Source organism: Entelurus aequoreus, linkage group LG01 (assembly GCF_033978785.1).
Source record: "Entelurus aequoreus isolate RoL-2023_Sb linkage group LG01, RoL_Eaeq_v1.1, whole genome shotgun sequence".
Taxonomy (NCBI): domain Eukaryota; kingdom Metazoa; phylum Chordata; class Actinopteri; order Syngnathiformes; family Syngnathidae; genus Entelurus; species Entelurus aequoreus.
The window spans coordinates 72,619,727-72,636,296 of record NC_084731.1 but is presented as its reverse complement, the minus strand read 5'-3'; the positions used below and the strand labels follow the sequence as shown (position 1 = coordinate 72,636,296).

At 40.7% G+C, this 16,570-nt stretch overlaps 1 protein-coding gene across 2 annotated transcripts in view; it reads right to left on the bottom strand.

Annotated features, from left to right (window-relative positions):
• Window positions 1-16,570, bottom strand: part of mbd6 (methyl-CpG binding domain protein 6) — a 98,710-nt gene that overhangs the window by 22,321 nt on the left and 59,819 nt on the right. For both annotated transcript variants that reach the window (XR_009827169.1, XM_062057680.1), the window contains exons 8-10: window positions 16,126-16,234; window positions 15,923-16,068; window positions 3,488-4,183 (exon numbers count right to left, since the gene is read on the bottom strand). Coding sequence is in view for 1 of the 2 variants with exons in the window: in XM_062057680.1 (XP_061913664.1) it covers window positions 3,488-4,183; window positions 15,923-16,068; window positions 16,126-16,234 (951 nt within the window). In the remaining variant the exon portion in view is untranslated. The remainder of the gene's footprint in view (window positions 1-3,487; window positions 4,184-15,922; window positions 16,069-16,125; window positions 16,235-16,570) is intronic.

Sequence of the window (16,570 nt, the reverse complement as noted above, 5' to 3'; positions counted from 1 at the left end):
ACCACAGTTCGCTCACAATAGACAAGAATAACAATAAATAATATAATATATATAATATATTATATATATAATATATAAATATATTCTACATATACTACATATATTCTACATTTAAGTGCAGTCAAGGAACATATGCATTATACAGTCTGATGGCTGTCGGTATGAAGGACCTCCTGTGTCGTTCCGTGTTGCATTTTGGGAGTCTGAGCCTTCCATCGAACGTGCTCATTCTCCCCGCAAGGTCCGAGTGTAGTGGGTGGGAGGTGTTGTCCATAATGGCTAGGAGTTTTGCTAGACTTCTCCTCTCTTGTTATTACTTATGACTGATTTATTTACTTAATTCTCATTTTGTTCATTTATATTTTGATTTTATTTTGTGTTGAAAATAAAAATAATTTTTTAAAGAAATATTTTCTTGCTGCCCAGCCTCACCCAGACTCTGCATCCAGTGGCCCCCAGGCAAATTGAGTTTGAGACCCCTGGTTTAGATGATTGGACAGCTAGCCAGGAGTGGACCACTCCTCTTATTGAGTCTGTTCAGCTGATTGGACAGTTAGTCAGGAGTGGACCACTCCTCTTATTGAGTCTGTTTAGCTGATTAGAAAGTTAGTCAGGAGTGGTCCACTCCTCTTATTGAGTCTGTTTAGCTAATTGGAGAGTTAGTCAGGAGTGGACTACTCCTCTTATTGAGTCTGTTTAGCTGATTGGACAGTTAGTCAGGAGTGGACCACTCCTCTTTATTGAGTCTGTTTAGCTGATTGGAGAGTTGGTCAGGAGTGGACGGCTCCTCTTATTGAGTCTGTTCAGCTGATTGGAGAGTTAGTCAGGAGTGGACCACTCCTCTTATTGAGTCTGTTTAGCTGATTGGAGAGTTAGCCGGGAGTGGACAACTCCTCTTATTGAGTCTGTTTAGCTGATTGGAGAGTTAGTCGGGAGTGGACCATTCCTCTTATTGAGATTTAGATCAGGGGTCTCAGACACGCGGCCCGCGGGCCAATTGCGGCCGGCGAGACGTTGTTCTGCGGGCCGCACCTTAATATGAAAATGTAATGTTAGTGCGGCCCGCGAGTTTTATATGAATGGCGCTTGACAGCGTCATACTTGCCAACCCTCCCGATTTTTCCAGGAGACTCCCGAATTTCAGGGCAACCATTCTCTCGGATGTCTGCCGATTTTCACCCAAACGACAATATTAAGGGCGTGCCGTGATGGCACTGCCTTTAGCGCCCTCTACAACCTGTACAAACAGCGTGCCAGCCCAGTCACATGTTGAATTTGGCTTCTGTACACACACATAAGTGACTGCAAGACATACTTGATCAACAACCACACAGGTCACACTTAGGGTGGCCGTAGAAACAAGTTTAACACTGTTACAAATATGCGCCACACTGTGAACCCACACCAAACAAGAATGACAAACACATTTCGGGAGAACATCCGCACCGTAAGACAACATAAACACAACAGAACAAATTGGAGAGCTAGCTGGGAGTGCACAACTCCTCTTATTAAATCTGTTTAGCTGATTGGAGAGTTAGGAGTGGACCACTCTTCTTATGGAGTCTGTTTAGCTGATTGGAGAGCTAGCTGGGAGCAGACCACTCCTCTTATTGAGTCTGTTTAGCTGATTGGAGAGTTTGTCAGGAGTGGACCACTCCTCTTATTGAGTCTGTTTAGCTGATTGGAGAGTTAGCTTGTGTAGCTGATGATGACTTCTGTTTTGTTTGATCAGCCGTTTTACTGCCGTGTTACAGACACCGTTTGTACACAATTAAGGTATGTCAATAAACATTTACAAAAAAACTTATATATCTGCGGCTTATATATGGAAAACATATTTTTCTGTTAACATTTAGTGGGTGCGGCTTATTTACTCTATAGCAGGGGTGGGCAATTAATTTTTACCGGGGGCCGCATGAGCAACCTGAGCACTGCTGGGGGGCCACACTGACAATATTTCAATTAAATTTTGCTCAAATTATTTTTGATATACCGTAAGATAGATAATAATAATAATAATATTTTCATTTAACCTAACTTATCTTTATACAAAAGCAGATGGCTTTTGATGGTTTTATTTTTAACACTTTCTTACACAACACTTCCTGATGTATATTACAATACAAAAATTTCAATTTCTGTCACTTTATCCTGCATCCTCTTTGTTGTAAAACCTTTATTTAACCAGATAAGAAAACATTGTGAACGTAGCACGCCTGTAAGGTGATTGGCGAAGAAGGAGGAAGCGTTGCTGTTGCGGAAATGAGGAGTGAGGATTGGTTTTCCTTTTGGAAAGAACGAGATAAGTTGAGCTGTGTTAGTATAGCATGCTCAATAAAAGTTTAAAAAGTGCATCAGACTTGGTGTGCACTTCTTCTGGACGCTACAATTGATGTCAGAAGTGGGATGAAATGCCTCCCAGTTCGCCTTGCCATCAAACCTGGGAGTCTTCATTGAGGGCGGAATTCCCCCCGTGGCAAGCAGCGTGGCTGCACCTGTAAACACTCTCTCTCTCTCTCTCTCTCTCTCTCTCTCTCTCTCTCTGTGCGGCGAGCTCCTCACGTGGCACGTACCTCCCGATGACGTAGCACACAAACAGTGCAGTATGCGCAAAGTTTTACTTCTGCCACCAATTGTAGCATCCAGAAGAAGTGCACATCAAGTCTGACGCTCTTTTTAAACTTTTATTGAGCAAGCTATACTAACACAGCTCAACATATCTCGTTCCTTCCACACGCACGTCTCCTCACTCCTCATTTACGCAACTCAAGAAGACAACATCTACTTCAGCAGGTCGTTACACTATATTCTTTAAACACAGCAATGTGTGTACCACAAATAAGCACACAGCTTTACCTTTACTTGTCTTGTTGAAAACACGCCATTCGTCATCAACTTTTCTCTTTTTAGTCGCTGTGCGCCTTCCCTCACAGGACATACGCACAATAACACTTTTCAAAATAAAAGCAGCACAGTTGTATTGCACGCACGACAAAGATGTTTTTTTAAATTTATTTTGTAATTTGAGATTGCCGCTGCGCGCACGAGCATACGTCCACACGGAAGTAATACAAATAACGCTTTTCAAAACAAAAGCAGCACCGTTGTATTGCACACTCGAAATAGATGCTTTTTAAAATTTATTTTGTAATTTATAATTGGCCTCACGCGGGCCGGACAGGGACGTACAAAGGGCCGGATGCGGCCCGCGGGCCGCACAATGCCCAGGTCTGCTCTATAGTCTAGAAAATATGGTCAATTCAAAGTCAAATATGTCAAGCCTTTGTTAGGATTATGATGATCATGGTTTGGAGTTTGTGAAAACCCCAAATGTTTTTTATAAGTTCTACATAATCATCTTGAGTGGCATGTTGTAAATGTAATTGTAAACAAAGCAAATTCTCATGTTTACTATTAAAGTTGACAGAACTTGTACTGCCTTCTTGACTACTAATGAAAAAACCCTATGGTTGCAGACACTCACCCTTCCCTGCAAAGTCCCAGGACTGTCCTCAGCAGGTCTCCCACTGCAAGCATCCCTGGGACCATGATAACTCTCCAAGCCCACGCCCTTCCCAGCGTAGGGCCAGACGGCGGCGGCCCCCCCGGTGCAGTCCGTCTTCGCCTCCTCCAAGTACATGGACGGCGGGGGCGGCTCCAAGTGGGTGTGTCCCTCCACCGCCTTTCTTTGCAGCGGTGACGTGGCCCCGTTCTCGGAGGGTTTGGGCGTGCCCTGAGCCGGAGACCGGGCCGCCGCCTCCAGACTGAGTCGGGACAAGTCGGGGTTGCGCAGAGAGCAGGCCCTTCGCGGGCTGAGGGAGATGGGGGCGCTGGCCTGGTGCTGAGTCTGGGCGGAGAGGCTGTGGTGCTCCACGGGGAAGCAGACGGGTGGTAAGGCACAGAAAGGTGATGTGGGGTCGGATGGCCCCGTGTGGACCCCCTCTTCCTGCTCTTTAGCGTTGATTTGAAGGAAGGAGTTGTAAATGGTGTCCATAAAAGAAGTGTAGGGGTCGATGACCGCCCTGCCCTGGGACCCCCGATGGGAGTGTTGGCTGGGTTCTGGGGCTGGCGTGGGAATACGACTGGCCACCTCCTGGGGAGCCATGTGAGGGGCTGGAATGTCTGGGTGAGGGGCGGGGCTGTGGGACTTCTCTCCTTCAGAAGACGGTGGCAGGTTGAGCTAGGGGCAGAAAGGCAAACAAGATGGACCATCATCAATTGTCCAAAACCTTCAGTGTATCTAATGATACCATTCCTACATGTGCTCCAACACACTCACCACTTCTTTTATTGTGTGAATGTTCCAAACCTTCAGTGTATCTAATGATAACATTCCTACATGTGCTCCAACACACTCACCACTTCTTTTGTTGTGTGAATGTTCCAAACCTTCAGTGTATCTAATGATACCATTCCTATATGTGCTCCAACACACTCAACATTTATTGTATTGTGTGAATGTTCCAAACCTTCAGTGTATCTAATGATAACATTCCTACATGTGCTCCAACACACTCACCACTTCTTTTGTTGTGTGAATGTTCCAAACCTTCAGTGTATCTAATGATACCATTCCTACATGTGCTCCAACACACTCAACATTTATTGTATTGTGTGAATGTTCCAAACCTTCAGTGTATCTAATGATACCATTCCTACATGTGCTCCAACACACTCACCACTTCTTTTATTGTGTGAATGTTCCAAACCTTCAGTGTATCTAATGATAACATTCCTACATGTGCTCCAACACACTCACCACTTCTTTTGTTGTGTGAATGTTCCAAACCTTCAGTGTATCTAATGATACCATTCCTATATGTGCTCCAACACACTCAACATTTATTGTATTGTGTGAATGTTCCAAACCTTCAGTGTATATAATGATAACATTCCTACATGTGCTCCAACACACTCACCACTTCTTTTGTTGTGTGAATGTTCCAAACCTTCAGTGTATCTAATGATACCATTCCTACATGTGCTCCAACACACTCAACATTTCTTTTATTGTGTGAATGTTCCAAACCTTCAGTGTATCTAATGATACCATTCCTACATGTGCTCCAACACACTCACCACTTCTTTTATTGTGTGAATGTTTCAAACATTCAGTGTGTCTAATAGGGTTGTCCCGATCCGATATTTGGATCAGATCGGCCGCCGATATTTGCCAAAAAATGCGTATCGGCAAGGCATGGGAAAATGCCGATCCAGATCCAGTTTTTTTTAAAATTCCGGTCTTTGTTTTCCAACGCACCGATTTAAATAATACATTCCACTTTTCTGCTGCTCCCTAATTCCCGTTCCGCATTTTCCAGCACACCTTCAACACATCCACAGGTCTGTGTCCTAACGGTTAAGACGGCCATGTGAATTAAAAGTTACCGGTAAAAATGTCAGCTGTCTCTGTGCAATATAGAAAATGACTATATGGTGATATTCGAGTATACGTTCTCACGCAGTTGCTTTTAGCTGCTGGCATTACACGACAGGCTCTTCTCACTCTTTCCTGTGTCTCCTTCTCACAGACAGCAAGCGCACCTTCTTACACACGTCACATACTGTCACGTCATACGTCACATACGTATAGGCCCTCTCCCAGCAGAGAAGTAGCAGCATGGCTAACGTTAGCTGTGATGCTAGCGCAGCCGTGCGAGTGGTAATACGAATGAAGGAAGAATAATTAATTCCCCCAAAAAACAGCAGGGGGTCCATCGTCTGGCGGTGGTTTGGCTTCAAGTGGGAATATGTCGAACAGACAACCGTAATTTGTCAAGTGTGGAGCAAAAGCGTTGCTATAAAAAGTAGCATAACTGCTAATATGTAGCATCATTTGAAAAGTCACCTGCTAGAGAATGAGGAGTGTTTGAAACTCCGCACGTCAACATCTCCATTCGGTGCCACACGCCCACACCATCAAAATGCCGAGGCAAACATTTCCAGATCAACACCGTATGAAAAAAATAGTGATTTTTTTAGTTGTGATTTCCTTGTCTGCATGAAAGTTTAAAAGTAGCATATATTAATGCAGTATGAAGAAGAATGTTTTAATGTAGACACATACAAACCCTGTTTCCATATGAGTTGGGAAATTGTGTTAGATGTAAATATAAACGGAATACAATGATTTGCAAATCCTTTTCAACCCATATTCAATTGAATGCACTACAAAGACAAGATATTTGCTGTTCAAACTCATAAACTTTATTTATTTATTTATTTATTTTGCAAATAATAATTAACTTAAGGGCAGCACGGTGTAAGGGGTTAGTGCGTCTGCCTCACAATAAGAGGGTCCTGAGTAATCGTGAGTTCAATCCCGGCCTCTGGATCTTTCTGTGTGGAGTTTGCATGTCCTCCTCGTGACTGCGTGGGTTCCCTCCGGGTACTCCGGCTTCCTCCCACTTCCAAAGACATGCACCTGGGGATAGGTTGATTGGCAACACTAAATTGGCCCTAGTGTGTGAATGTGAGTGTGAATGTTGTCTGTCTATCTGTGTTGGCCCTGCGATGAGGTGGCGACTTGTCCAGGGTGTACGCCGCCTTCCGCCCGATTGTAGCTGAGATAGGCTCCAGCGCCCCCCGCGACCCCGAAGGGAATAAGCGGTAGAAAATGGATGGATGGATGGATGGATAATTAACTTAGAATTTCATGGCTGCAACACGTGCCAAAGTAGTTGGGAAAGGGCATGTTCACCACTGTGTTACATGGCCTTTCCTTTTAACAACACTCAGTAAACGTTTGGGAACTGAGGAGACACATTTTTTAAGCTTCTCAGGTGGAATTCTTTCCCATTCTTGCTTGATGTACAGCTTAAGTTGTTCAACAGTCCGGGGGTCTCCGTTGTGGTATTTTAGGCTTCATAATGCGCCACACATTTTCAATGGGAGACAGGTCTGGACTACAGGCAGGCCAGTCTAGTACCCACACTCTTTTACTATGAAGCCACGTTGATGTAACACATGGCTTGGCATTGTCTTGCTGAAATAAGCAGGGGCGTCCATGGTAACGTTGCTTGGATGGCAACATATGTTGCTCCAAAACCTGTATGTACCTTTCAGCATTAATGGCGCCTTCCCAGATGTGTAAGTTACCCATGTCTTGGGCACTAATACACCCCCATACCATCACAGATGCTGGCTTTTCAACTTTGCGCCTATAACAATCCGGATGTTTCTTTTCCTCTTTGGTCCGGAGGACACGACGTCCACAGTTTCTAAAAACAATTTGAAATGTGGACTCATCAGACCACAGAACACTTTTCCACTTTGTATCAGTCCATCTTAGATGAGCTCAGGCCCAGCGAAGCCCACTGCGTTTCTGGGTGTTGTTGATAAACGGTTTTCGCCTTGCATAGGAGAGTTTTAACTTGCACTTACAGATGTAGAGACCAACTGTAGTTACTGACAGTGGGTTTCTGAAGTGTTCCTGAGCCCATGTGGTGATATCCTTTACACACTGATGTCGCTTGTTGATGCAGTACAGCCTGAGGGATCGAAGGTCACGGGCTTAGCTGCTTACGTGCAGTGATTTCTCCAGATTCTCTGAACCCTTTGATGATATTACGGACCGTAGATGGTGAAATCCCTAAATTCCTTGCAATAGCTGGTTGAGAAAGGTTTTTCTTAAACTGTTCAACAATTTTCTCACGCATTTGTTGACAAAGTGGTGACCCTCGCCCCATCCTTGTTTGTGAATGACTGAGCATTTCATGGATTTTACTTTTATACCCAATCATGGCACCCACCTGTTCCCAATTTGCCTGTTCACCTGTGGGATGTTCCAAATAAGTGTTTCATGAGCATTCCTCAACTTTATCAGTATTTATTCCCACCTTTCCCCACTTCTTTGTCACGTGTTGCTGGCATCAAATTCTAAAGTTAATGATTATTTGCAAAAAAATTTTTTTTTATCAGTTTGAACATCAAATATGTTGTCTTTGTAGCATATTCAACTGAATATGGGTTGAAAATGATTTGCAAATCATTGTATTTCGTTTATATTTACATCTAACACAATTTCCCAACTCATATGGAAACGGGGTTTGTAGAATCATCATACTGCTGTGATTATATGCATCAAGTGTTAATTCAAGGCTAAGGCAAAATATCCACATATATAACGTGTATCACGATATGGCCTTAAAATATAGCGATATTAAAAAAAGGCCATATCGCCCAGCCCTAGTTCAAAGATGCCATTTCTGTTTGTCATGTATGACTTTGTCTATTTTGTGTTTATGCTTGAATAAAGTTAAGGTCAGTTTCTTGTTACCAACCATTGTGCATTATTCAAACTCACCTAATTCAGCTGGCTAGTTGTTATCAAGAGTACTAAAACCCTTTTCAACATGAATCTGACAACTAAGTAGGTTAAATAACTTTAAACTTTAATACATGCTCGGAAAGGCCAGGATCGGTATCGGATCGGAAGTGCAAAAACCTGGATCGGGACATCCCTAGTGTCTAATGATACCATTCCTACATGTGCTTCAAAACACTCACCACTTCTTTTATTGTGTGAATGTTCCAAACCTTCAGTGTATCTAATGATAACATTCCTACATGTGCTCCAACACACTCACCACTTCTTTTATTGTGTGAATGTTCCAAACCGTCAGTGTATCTAATGATACCATTCCTACATGTGCTCCAACACATTCACCACTTCTTTTATTGTGTGAATGTTCCAAACCTTCAGTGTGTCTATTGATACCATTCCTACATGTGCTCCAACACACTCACCACTTCTTTTATTGTGTGAATGTTCCAAACCTTCAGTGTATCTAATGATAACATTCCTACATGTGCTCCAACACACTCACCACTTCTTTTGTGTGAATGTTCCAAACTTTCAGTGTATCTAATGATACAATTCCTACATGTGCTCCAACACACTCACCACTTCTTGTATTGTGTGAATGTTCCAAACCTTCAGTGTGTCTAATGATACCATCCCTACATGTGCTCCAACACAATCACCACTTCTTTTAATGTGGGAATGTTCCAAACCTTCAGTGTATCTAATGATCACATTCCTACATGTGCTCCAACACACTCACCACTTCTTTTATTGTGTGAATGTTCCAAACCTTCAGTGTATCTAATGATAACATTCCTACATGTGCTCCAACACACTCACCACTTCTTGTATTGTGTGAATGTTCCAAACCTTCAGTGTGTCTAATGATACCATCCCTACATGTGCTCCAACACAATCACCACTTCTTTTAATGTGGGAATGTTCCAAACCTTCAGTGTATCTAATGATCACATTCCTACATGTGCTCCAACACACTCACCACTTCTTTTATTGTGTGAATGTTCCAAACCTTCAGTGTATTTAATGATAACATTCCTACATGTGCTCCAACACACTCACCACTTCTTTTATTGTGTGAATGTTCCAAACCTTCAGTGTATCTAATGATACCATTCCTACATGTGCTCCAACACACTCACCACTTATTTTATTGTGGGAATGTTCCAAACCTTCAGTGTATCAAATGATAACATTCCTACATGTGCTCCAACAAACTCACCACTTATTTTATTGTGTGAATGTACCAAACCCTCAGTGTATCTAATGATACCATTCCTACATGGGCTCCAACACACTCACCACTTCTTTTATTGTGTAAATGTTCCAAACCTTCAGTGTGTCTAATGATAACATTACTACATGTGCTCCAACTAAGGGCATACTTGCCAACTCTCCCGTTTTTAGCGGGAGACTCCCGGTATTCAGCGCCTCTCCCGATAACCTCCCGGCAGAAATTTTCTCCCGACAAACTCCCGGTATTCAGCCGGAGCTGGAGGCCACGCCCCCTCCAGCTCAATGCGGACCTGAGTGGGGACAGCCTGTTCTCACGTCCGCTTTCCCACAATATAAACAGCTTGCCTGCCCTATGACGTCATAACATCTACGGCTTTTAGAGAGTAGAGTGCACAACTGCGCACACAACAAGGAGACAAAGCAGAAGAACGAGGAAGTTACAGACATGGCGACGCCGTCGACGAGCAAGATGAAGAAATACGCTTGCAAGTTCCAAAACGAATGAAAACAAGAATTTCAGTTCATCCAGGACAGTTCGAAGGGGAAGGGGTATGTATGTTGCCTGTACATTTTGTATAACAGACTTCTCCATTGAACACGGTGGCCGAGTCATGAACGGAGGAGAAGTTAAACAGGACAATACTGCCATCTACTGGATAGCCCCCGGAACACTGAAATTCAAGTATTTATTTTATTTATATGTATAATAAAATAAATATATATACATATATATATATATATATATAGCTAGAATTCACTGAAAGTCAAGTATTTCATACATATATATATATATATATATATATATATATATATATATATATATATATATATATATATATATATATATATATATATATATATATATGAAATACTTGAGTTGGTGAATTCTAGCTGTAAATATACTCCCCTATTAACCACGCCCCGCCCCACCCCGACCGCACCCCCCCACCCCGAACGCGCCCCCTCCACCCCCCACCTCCCACCTCCCGGTATCGGAGGCCTCAAGGTTGGCAAGTATGACTAAGGGTGTAACGGTACGTGTATTTGTATGGAACCGTTTCGGTACGGGGAGTTTGGTTCGGTTCGGAGGTGTACCGAATGAGTTTCCACGCAAACATTAAGTAGCGCACTGCACGGACGGACATACGTAGCGTACCGCACGTTGTGTAAACAATGCACACCGAGGCACAACATACGGCATGCTGGTGTAACGCAGGTTTTAAATACATACTTTTGCGGAGACTATTAGGCTTTTGCTATCTATTACTCTTTGTCACGTGACTAGGGAGAGCGCGCAGCTCTCCCTAGTCCAATCAGCTGTGCTTATAAGCCAGTAGCAGGAAGTGGCCAGTAGACAGGAAATGATGGGAGACAGATTGTATTTCTGCTCAAGGTAGGTTTTTATTCTCGTTTTCACCCGAAATATTGTGCTGACGGGATTCTAAACTAAATGCCTATTCGTTAACTTTATAGAGCCGACTACCAGCGCCGGATTTTTTGTCATTAAGCTGTGTGTGACTGTAGAAGCGGAGTTGGTGAGTCCATGTTTATGAAAATATATAAGTATTTCTTCCATTGTTTCATTACAACAGTCTTTGTGGCATATTTCTCAATCGTCCATATACAAGGTTTATGACTTGAACCAATGATAACTATTGTGTATTGAATATACTTTTGAATGTGTTTGATAATAAGCACGTTTAGTGCACTGACCGAATTGTATAGGTCATATTTATTCTGCTAATGGTTATTTTAGCACTATATTGCATATTGTGATTCTGACATGTATGTTGATTTATATTGTACAATATTGAGGAAAAAACTAGAACCTGTTCTGAATACTTTATAACGCAATTAGTGTTATTTAATGAATATATTTGATTTGTGTACACATTGATTTATAAGGAAGGTCCTGGTTCTTACACAGGCCAGGCTTCTCTTTATGATGGCGAGCTAAGGAAAAAAAGCATCTAGTCCAGGGATCGTTCTTGGGAGATTCCAGCCAGGAACCCCACCACCTGTTCTGTCTGGGCTGGTAGGAGGCTCTCAAACCAACCCTCTACACATTTTCACCCTTAACCGCAGCACATGGACTGTATTGCTTTACTCTCCAAAACTTTTCTCCAAGAACTGTATTATCTGAGCTGAGATTTAAACAGGATCCAGAGACACTAAATAATTGAATTGGAACACACACAGAGCTATTTTTATTTTTGGGCAGAATTATTATAGTGTTCCCAACGTTAAAAGGATACAGCCATTGTTTACAAATTTGGTAAATAAATAACCAAAAAATGTATATTTTGTTGTTTTCTTACTGTACCAAAAATGAGCCGAACCGTGACCTCTAAACCGAGGTACGTACCGAACCGAAATGTTTGTGTACCGTTACACCCTTAGCTCCAACACACTCACCACTTATTTTATTGTGGGAATATTCCAAACCTTCAGTGTATCTAATGATAACATTCCTACATGTGCTCCAACACACTCACCACTTCTTTTATTGTGTGAATGTTCCAAACCTTCAGTGTATCTAATGATAACATTCCTACATGTTCCTTTCATCCTTTCATTGGACTTCATTTCCAAATTGCAACCTTATCTTTGACAGGACAAAGTGAAGTACACCCCGACATCACTAGCACAGAAACCACGGCCCTATGTTCTGAACATGCTCATGTGTGGGGATGAACAATTACCTGAGAATCAACAGTAGCCATTTCCAATACTTTTGTGAGTGTGAATAAATGTTATTTGTTTGATAATAATCGTCAATTCCACTACTTTTTTCTTAGGCTTTGAACCCTGCGGCTTGTAAAACGGTGCAGCTCCTTCATGGATTTTTTCTTTGTTGCAATGCAAATAGTTATGATAAATAAAATAAAGCAAATACACTGAATAGGTGTGTTATTGTGCCATCTTTTGGACAAGTTGGCTCAATGCAGGTGCTGCTTTGCGCTTCTGTTAACTTAAGACTGAACCTTCAACCGGAAGTAAAAATCCTGTTCCGTCCTGTAGACGTCCATAGCGTTTCTACTTGTGTGCATTCTTCATTCATCACTCAAAAACAACGTTTGCAAGTTTTACAATATCACTAAAACAATTATTTCTTACTAAAGCATCCCATGTGTGATGTCTGTAAGAGTGTTTTCATGCATACTTGTACGTGCTATCGTAATGTTACGACGCTTCTGTTTTGTTTGATCAGCCATTTTACTGCCGTGTTACGGACACCGTTTGGAAACAATTAAAAGGGAAATGCATTTTCTTTTTAAATTTTGACACCTTCATAACAATATGTCATATGTACAATATACACACTGCAAGTATATATATATAAAATGTAGTAACAGACACCTTCAGAACAATATGTAATATGTACATATTGTATGTACATATGTACATACACCTACTCAGTGGTCTAGTGGTTAGAGTGTCCGCCTTGAGATCGGTAGGTTGTGAATTCAAACCCCGGCCAAGTCATACCAAAGACTATAAAAATGGGACCGATGACCTCCCTGCTTGGCACTCAGCATCAAGGGTTGGAATTGGGGGTTAAATCACCAAAAATGATTCCCGGGTGCGGCACCGCTGCTGCCCACTGGTCCCCTCACCTCCCAGGGGGAGAACAAGGGGATGGATCAAATGCAGAGGACAAATTTCACCACACCTAGTGTGAGTGTGACAATCATTGGTACTTTTTAACTTTAATGTACAATATACACACTACAAGTATATATATATATATATACATATATAATGTAGTAACATACACCTTCATAACAATATGTAATATGTACAATATACACACTGCACGTATATATATAATGTAGTAACAGACACCTTCATAACAATATGTAATATGTACAATATACACACGCAAGTATATATATAATGTAGTAACATACACCTTCATAACAATATGTCATATGTACAATATACACACTGCAAGTATATATATATATATATATATATATATATATATATATATATATATATATATATATATATATATATATATATATATATATAATGTAGTAACACACACCTTCATAACAATATGTAATATGTACAATATACACACTGCAAGTATATATAATGTAGTAACACACGCCTTCATAACAATATGTAATATGTACAATATACACACTGCAAGTATATATATATATATATATATATATATATATATATATATAATGTAGTAACACACACCTTCATAACAATATGTAATATGTACAATATACACACTGCAAGTATATATATATATATATATATGTATATATATATATATATATATATATATATATATATATATATATATATATATATATATATATATATATATATATATATATATATATATATATATATATATCTCCATCTCCATCTTCCTCCGCTTATCCGAGGTCGGGTCGCGGGGGAAGCAGCCTAAGCAGGGAAGCCCAGACTTCCCTCTCCCCAGCCACTTGGTCCAGCTCTTCCCGGGGGATCCCGAGGCGTTCCCAGGCCAGCCGGGAGACATAGTTTTCCCAACGTGTCCTGGGTCTTCCCCGTGGCCTCTTACCGGTCGGACGTGCCCTAAACACCTCCCTAGGGAGGCGTTCGGGTGGCATCCTGACCAGATGCCCGAACCACCTCATCTGGCTCCTCTCGATGTGGAGGAGCAGTGGCTTTACTTTGAGCTCCTCCCGGATGACAGAGCTTCTCACCCTATCTCTAAGGGAGAGACCCGTGATCTATATATATATATATATATATATATATATATATATATATATAATGTAGTAACACACACCTTCATAACAATATGTAATATGTACAATATACACACTGCAAGTATATATATATATAATGTAGTAACAGACACCTTCTTAACCATATGTAATATGTACAATATACACACTGCAAGTATATATATAATGTAGTAACAGACACTTTCTTAACCATATGTAATATGTACAATATACACACTGCAAGTATATATATAATGTAGTAACAGACACCTTCATAACAATATGTAATATGTACAATATACACACTGCAAGTATATATATAATGTAGTAACAGACACCTTCATAGCAATATGTACAATATGCACACTGCAAGTATATATATATAATGTAGTAACAGACACCTTCATAACAATATGTAATAAGTATATATATAATGTAGTAACAGACACCTTCGTAACAATATGTAATATGTACAATATACACACTGCAAGTATATATATAATGTAGTAACAGACACCTTCATAACAATATGTAATATGTACAATATACACACTGCAAGTATATATATAATGTAGTAACAGACACCTTTATAACAATATGTAACAAGTATATATATAATGTAGTAACAGACACCTTCATAACAATATGTAATATGTACAATCAACACACTGCAAGTATATATATAATGTAGTAGCATACACCTTCATAACAATATGTAATAAGTATATAATGTAGTAACCGAAGCCTTCATAACAATATGTAATATGTACAATATACACACTGCAAGTATATATATATAATGTAGTAACATACACCTTCATAACAATATGTAATATGTACAATATACACACTGCAAGTATATATATAATGTAGTAACAGAGACCTTCATAACAATATGTAATATGTACAATATACACACTGCAAGTATATATATATATATATATATATATATATATATATATATATAGATATATATATAATGTAGTAACAGAGACCTTCATAACAATATGTAGTTTATACAATATTTACCCTATTTTGACCATTTTAAGCATTACCGGAACTTTTTTCCTCAGCGCTGGTATACCCATTTCCATAGCAACGCACTTCCGACTTCTAAAATGTGTGTTCCTACTTCCGGAAACAAATGCGAGTGTGTTGTAATCATGGCAGACTTGGTAACAGACAACGAAGAAGACTATTTTTGGACAAATGAGGATTCACAACCTTATCTTTTTGAAGTTGAATATACTGAGGATGAACTACTGCTTCGAAGGAAGAGTGAGACGTTGGAGCAGACGGAAGCCGAGAGAGGGATGTCGGCGAGACTTTGATGCCGTAAATGTGGAATTTGAAGCCAAGCTACTTCCGACATAAATGGAGTGCTTACTCAAATAAACCGGAAAAAATGTCCTCGGCCAGCTGGACCAAACAGACAACTGTCAATGGAGTGAGTCACTTGAATATTGATCATGATACACGCAGCACGTCATGTGTGTTAGTACAACTACAGTACATAACACTGTCTGGCTAGCTGTGTACAAACAAAACATGAAATAATACTTTACAGATACTAGTAAACAACACAGAATGTCCATTTGTAAAAAGATGTGTCAATTGTTCTTACCTGTATGTTGTTGAGCAGGTTGATGGTTCCATCGGGGCCTTGCAGGAGAGGCATGCCCAGGGATGAGGGCTGCACCGGGGGCAGCAGGATGGAGCCGGCTCCGATGCTCACCATGTTATGGAGCCCTGCCATGGCGGAGAGGTCTCCTGGAGAGAGAGTGTCATGGCGGTGCTGATGGACATGGCTACCTTGGAGGAGCTCACCTAAAACAGCAGGGTTGAGCAGGGTGGGAAGGAGTTGCTGGAGGATGGCGTTGTCCTTGCCCTGGAGCGAGAGGGGGATGAGGGTGTCCACGCCAGCATCAGACAGTTCCTGTGGTGTGTCAAATGATCACTTTGAAATTATCCTTTCTTCAACTCATTAGCTGCCTTGTTATCACATATTTGCTTTTTAGCCTATGAGACAATATTGAATATAACTTTCTACACTCATCAACACTGAAACATCTTCTCCCATGACTGTCCCCATCTATCAAGTATACAGTATATGTACAGTCATGGCCACAAATATATGCAGCCCTGTATATGTGTCAGATAATGCAGCACTTCTGCCAGGAAAGTTGAAATGACAAATGCTTTTGTATTCAAATGTTTATTTATTTTATTTGCATTGGAACAACACAAAAAAAAGCCAAATATGATATTATTT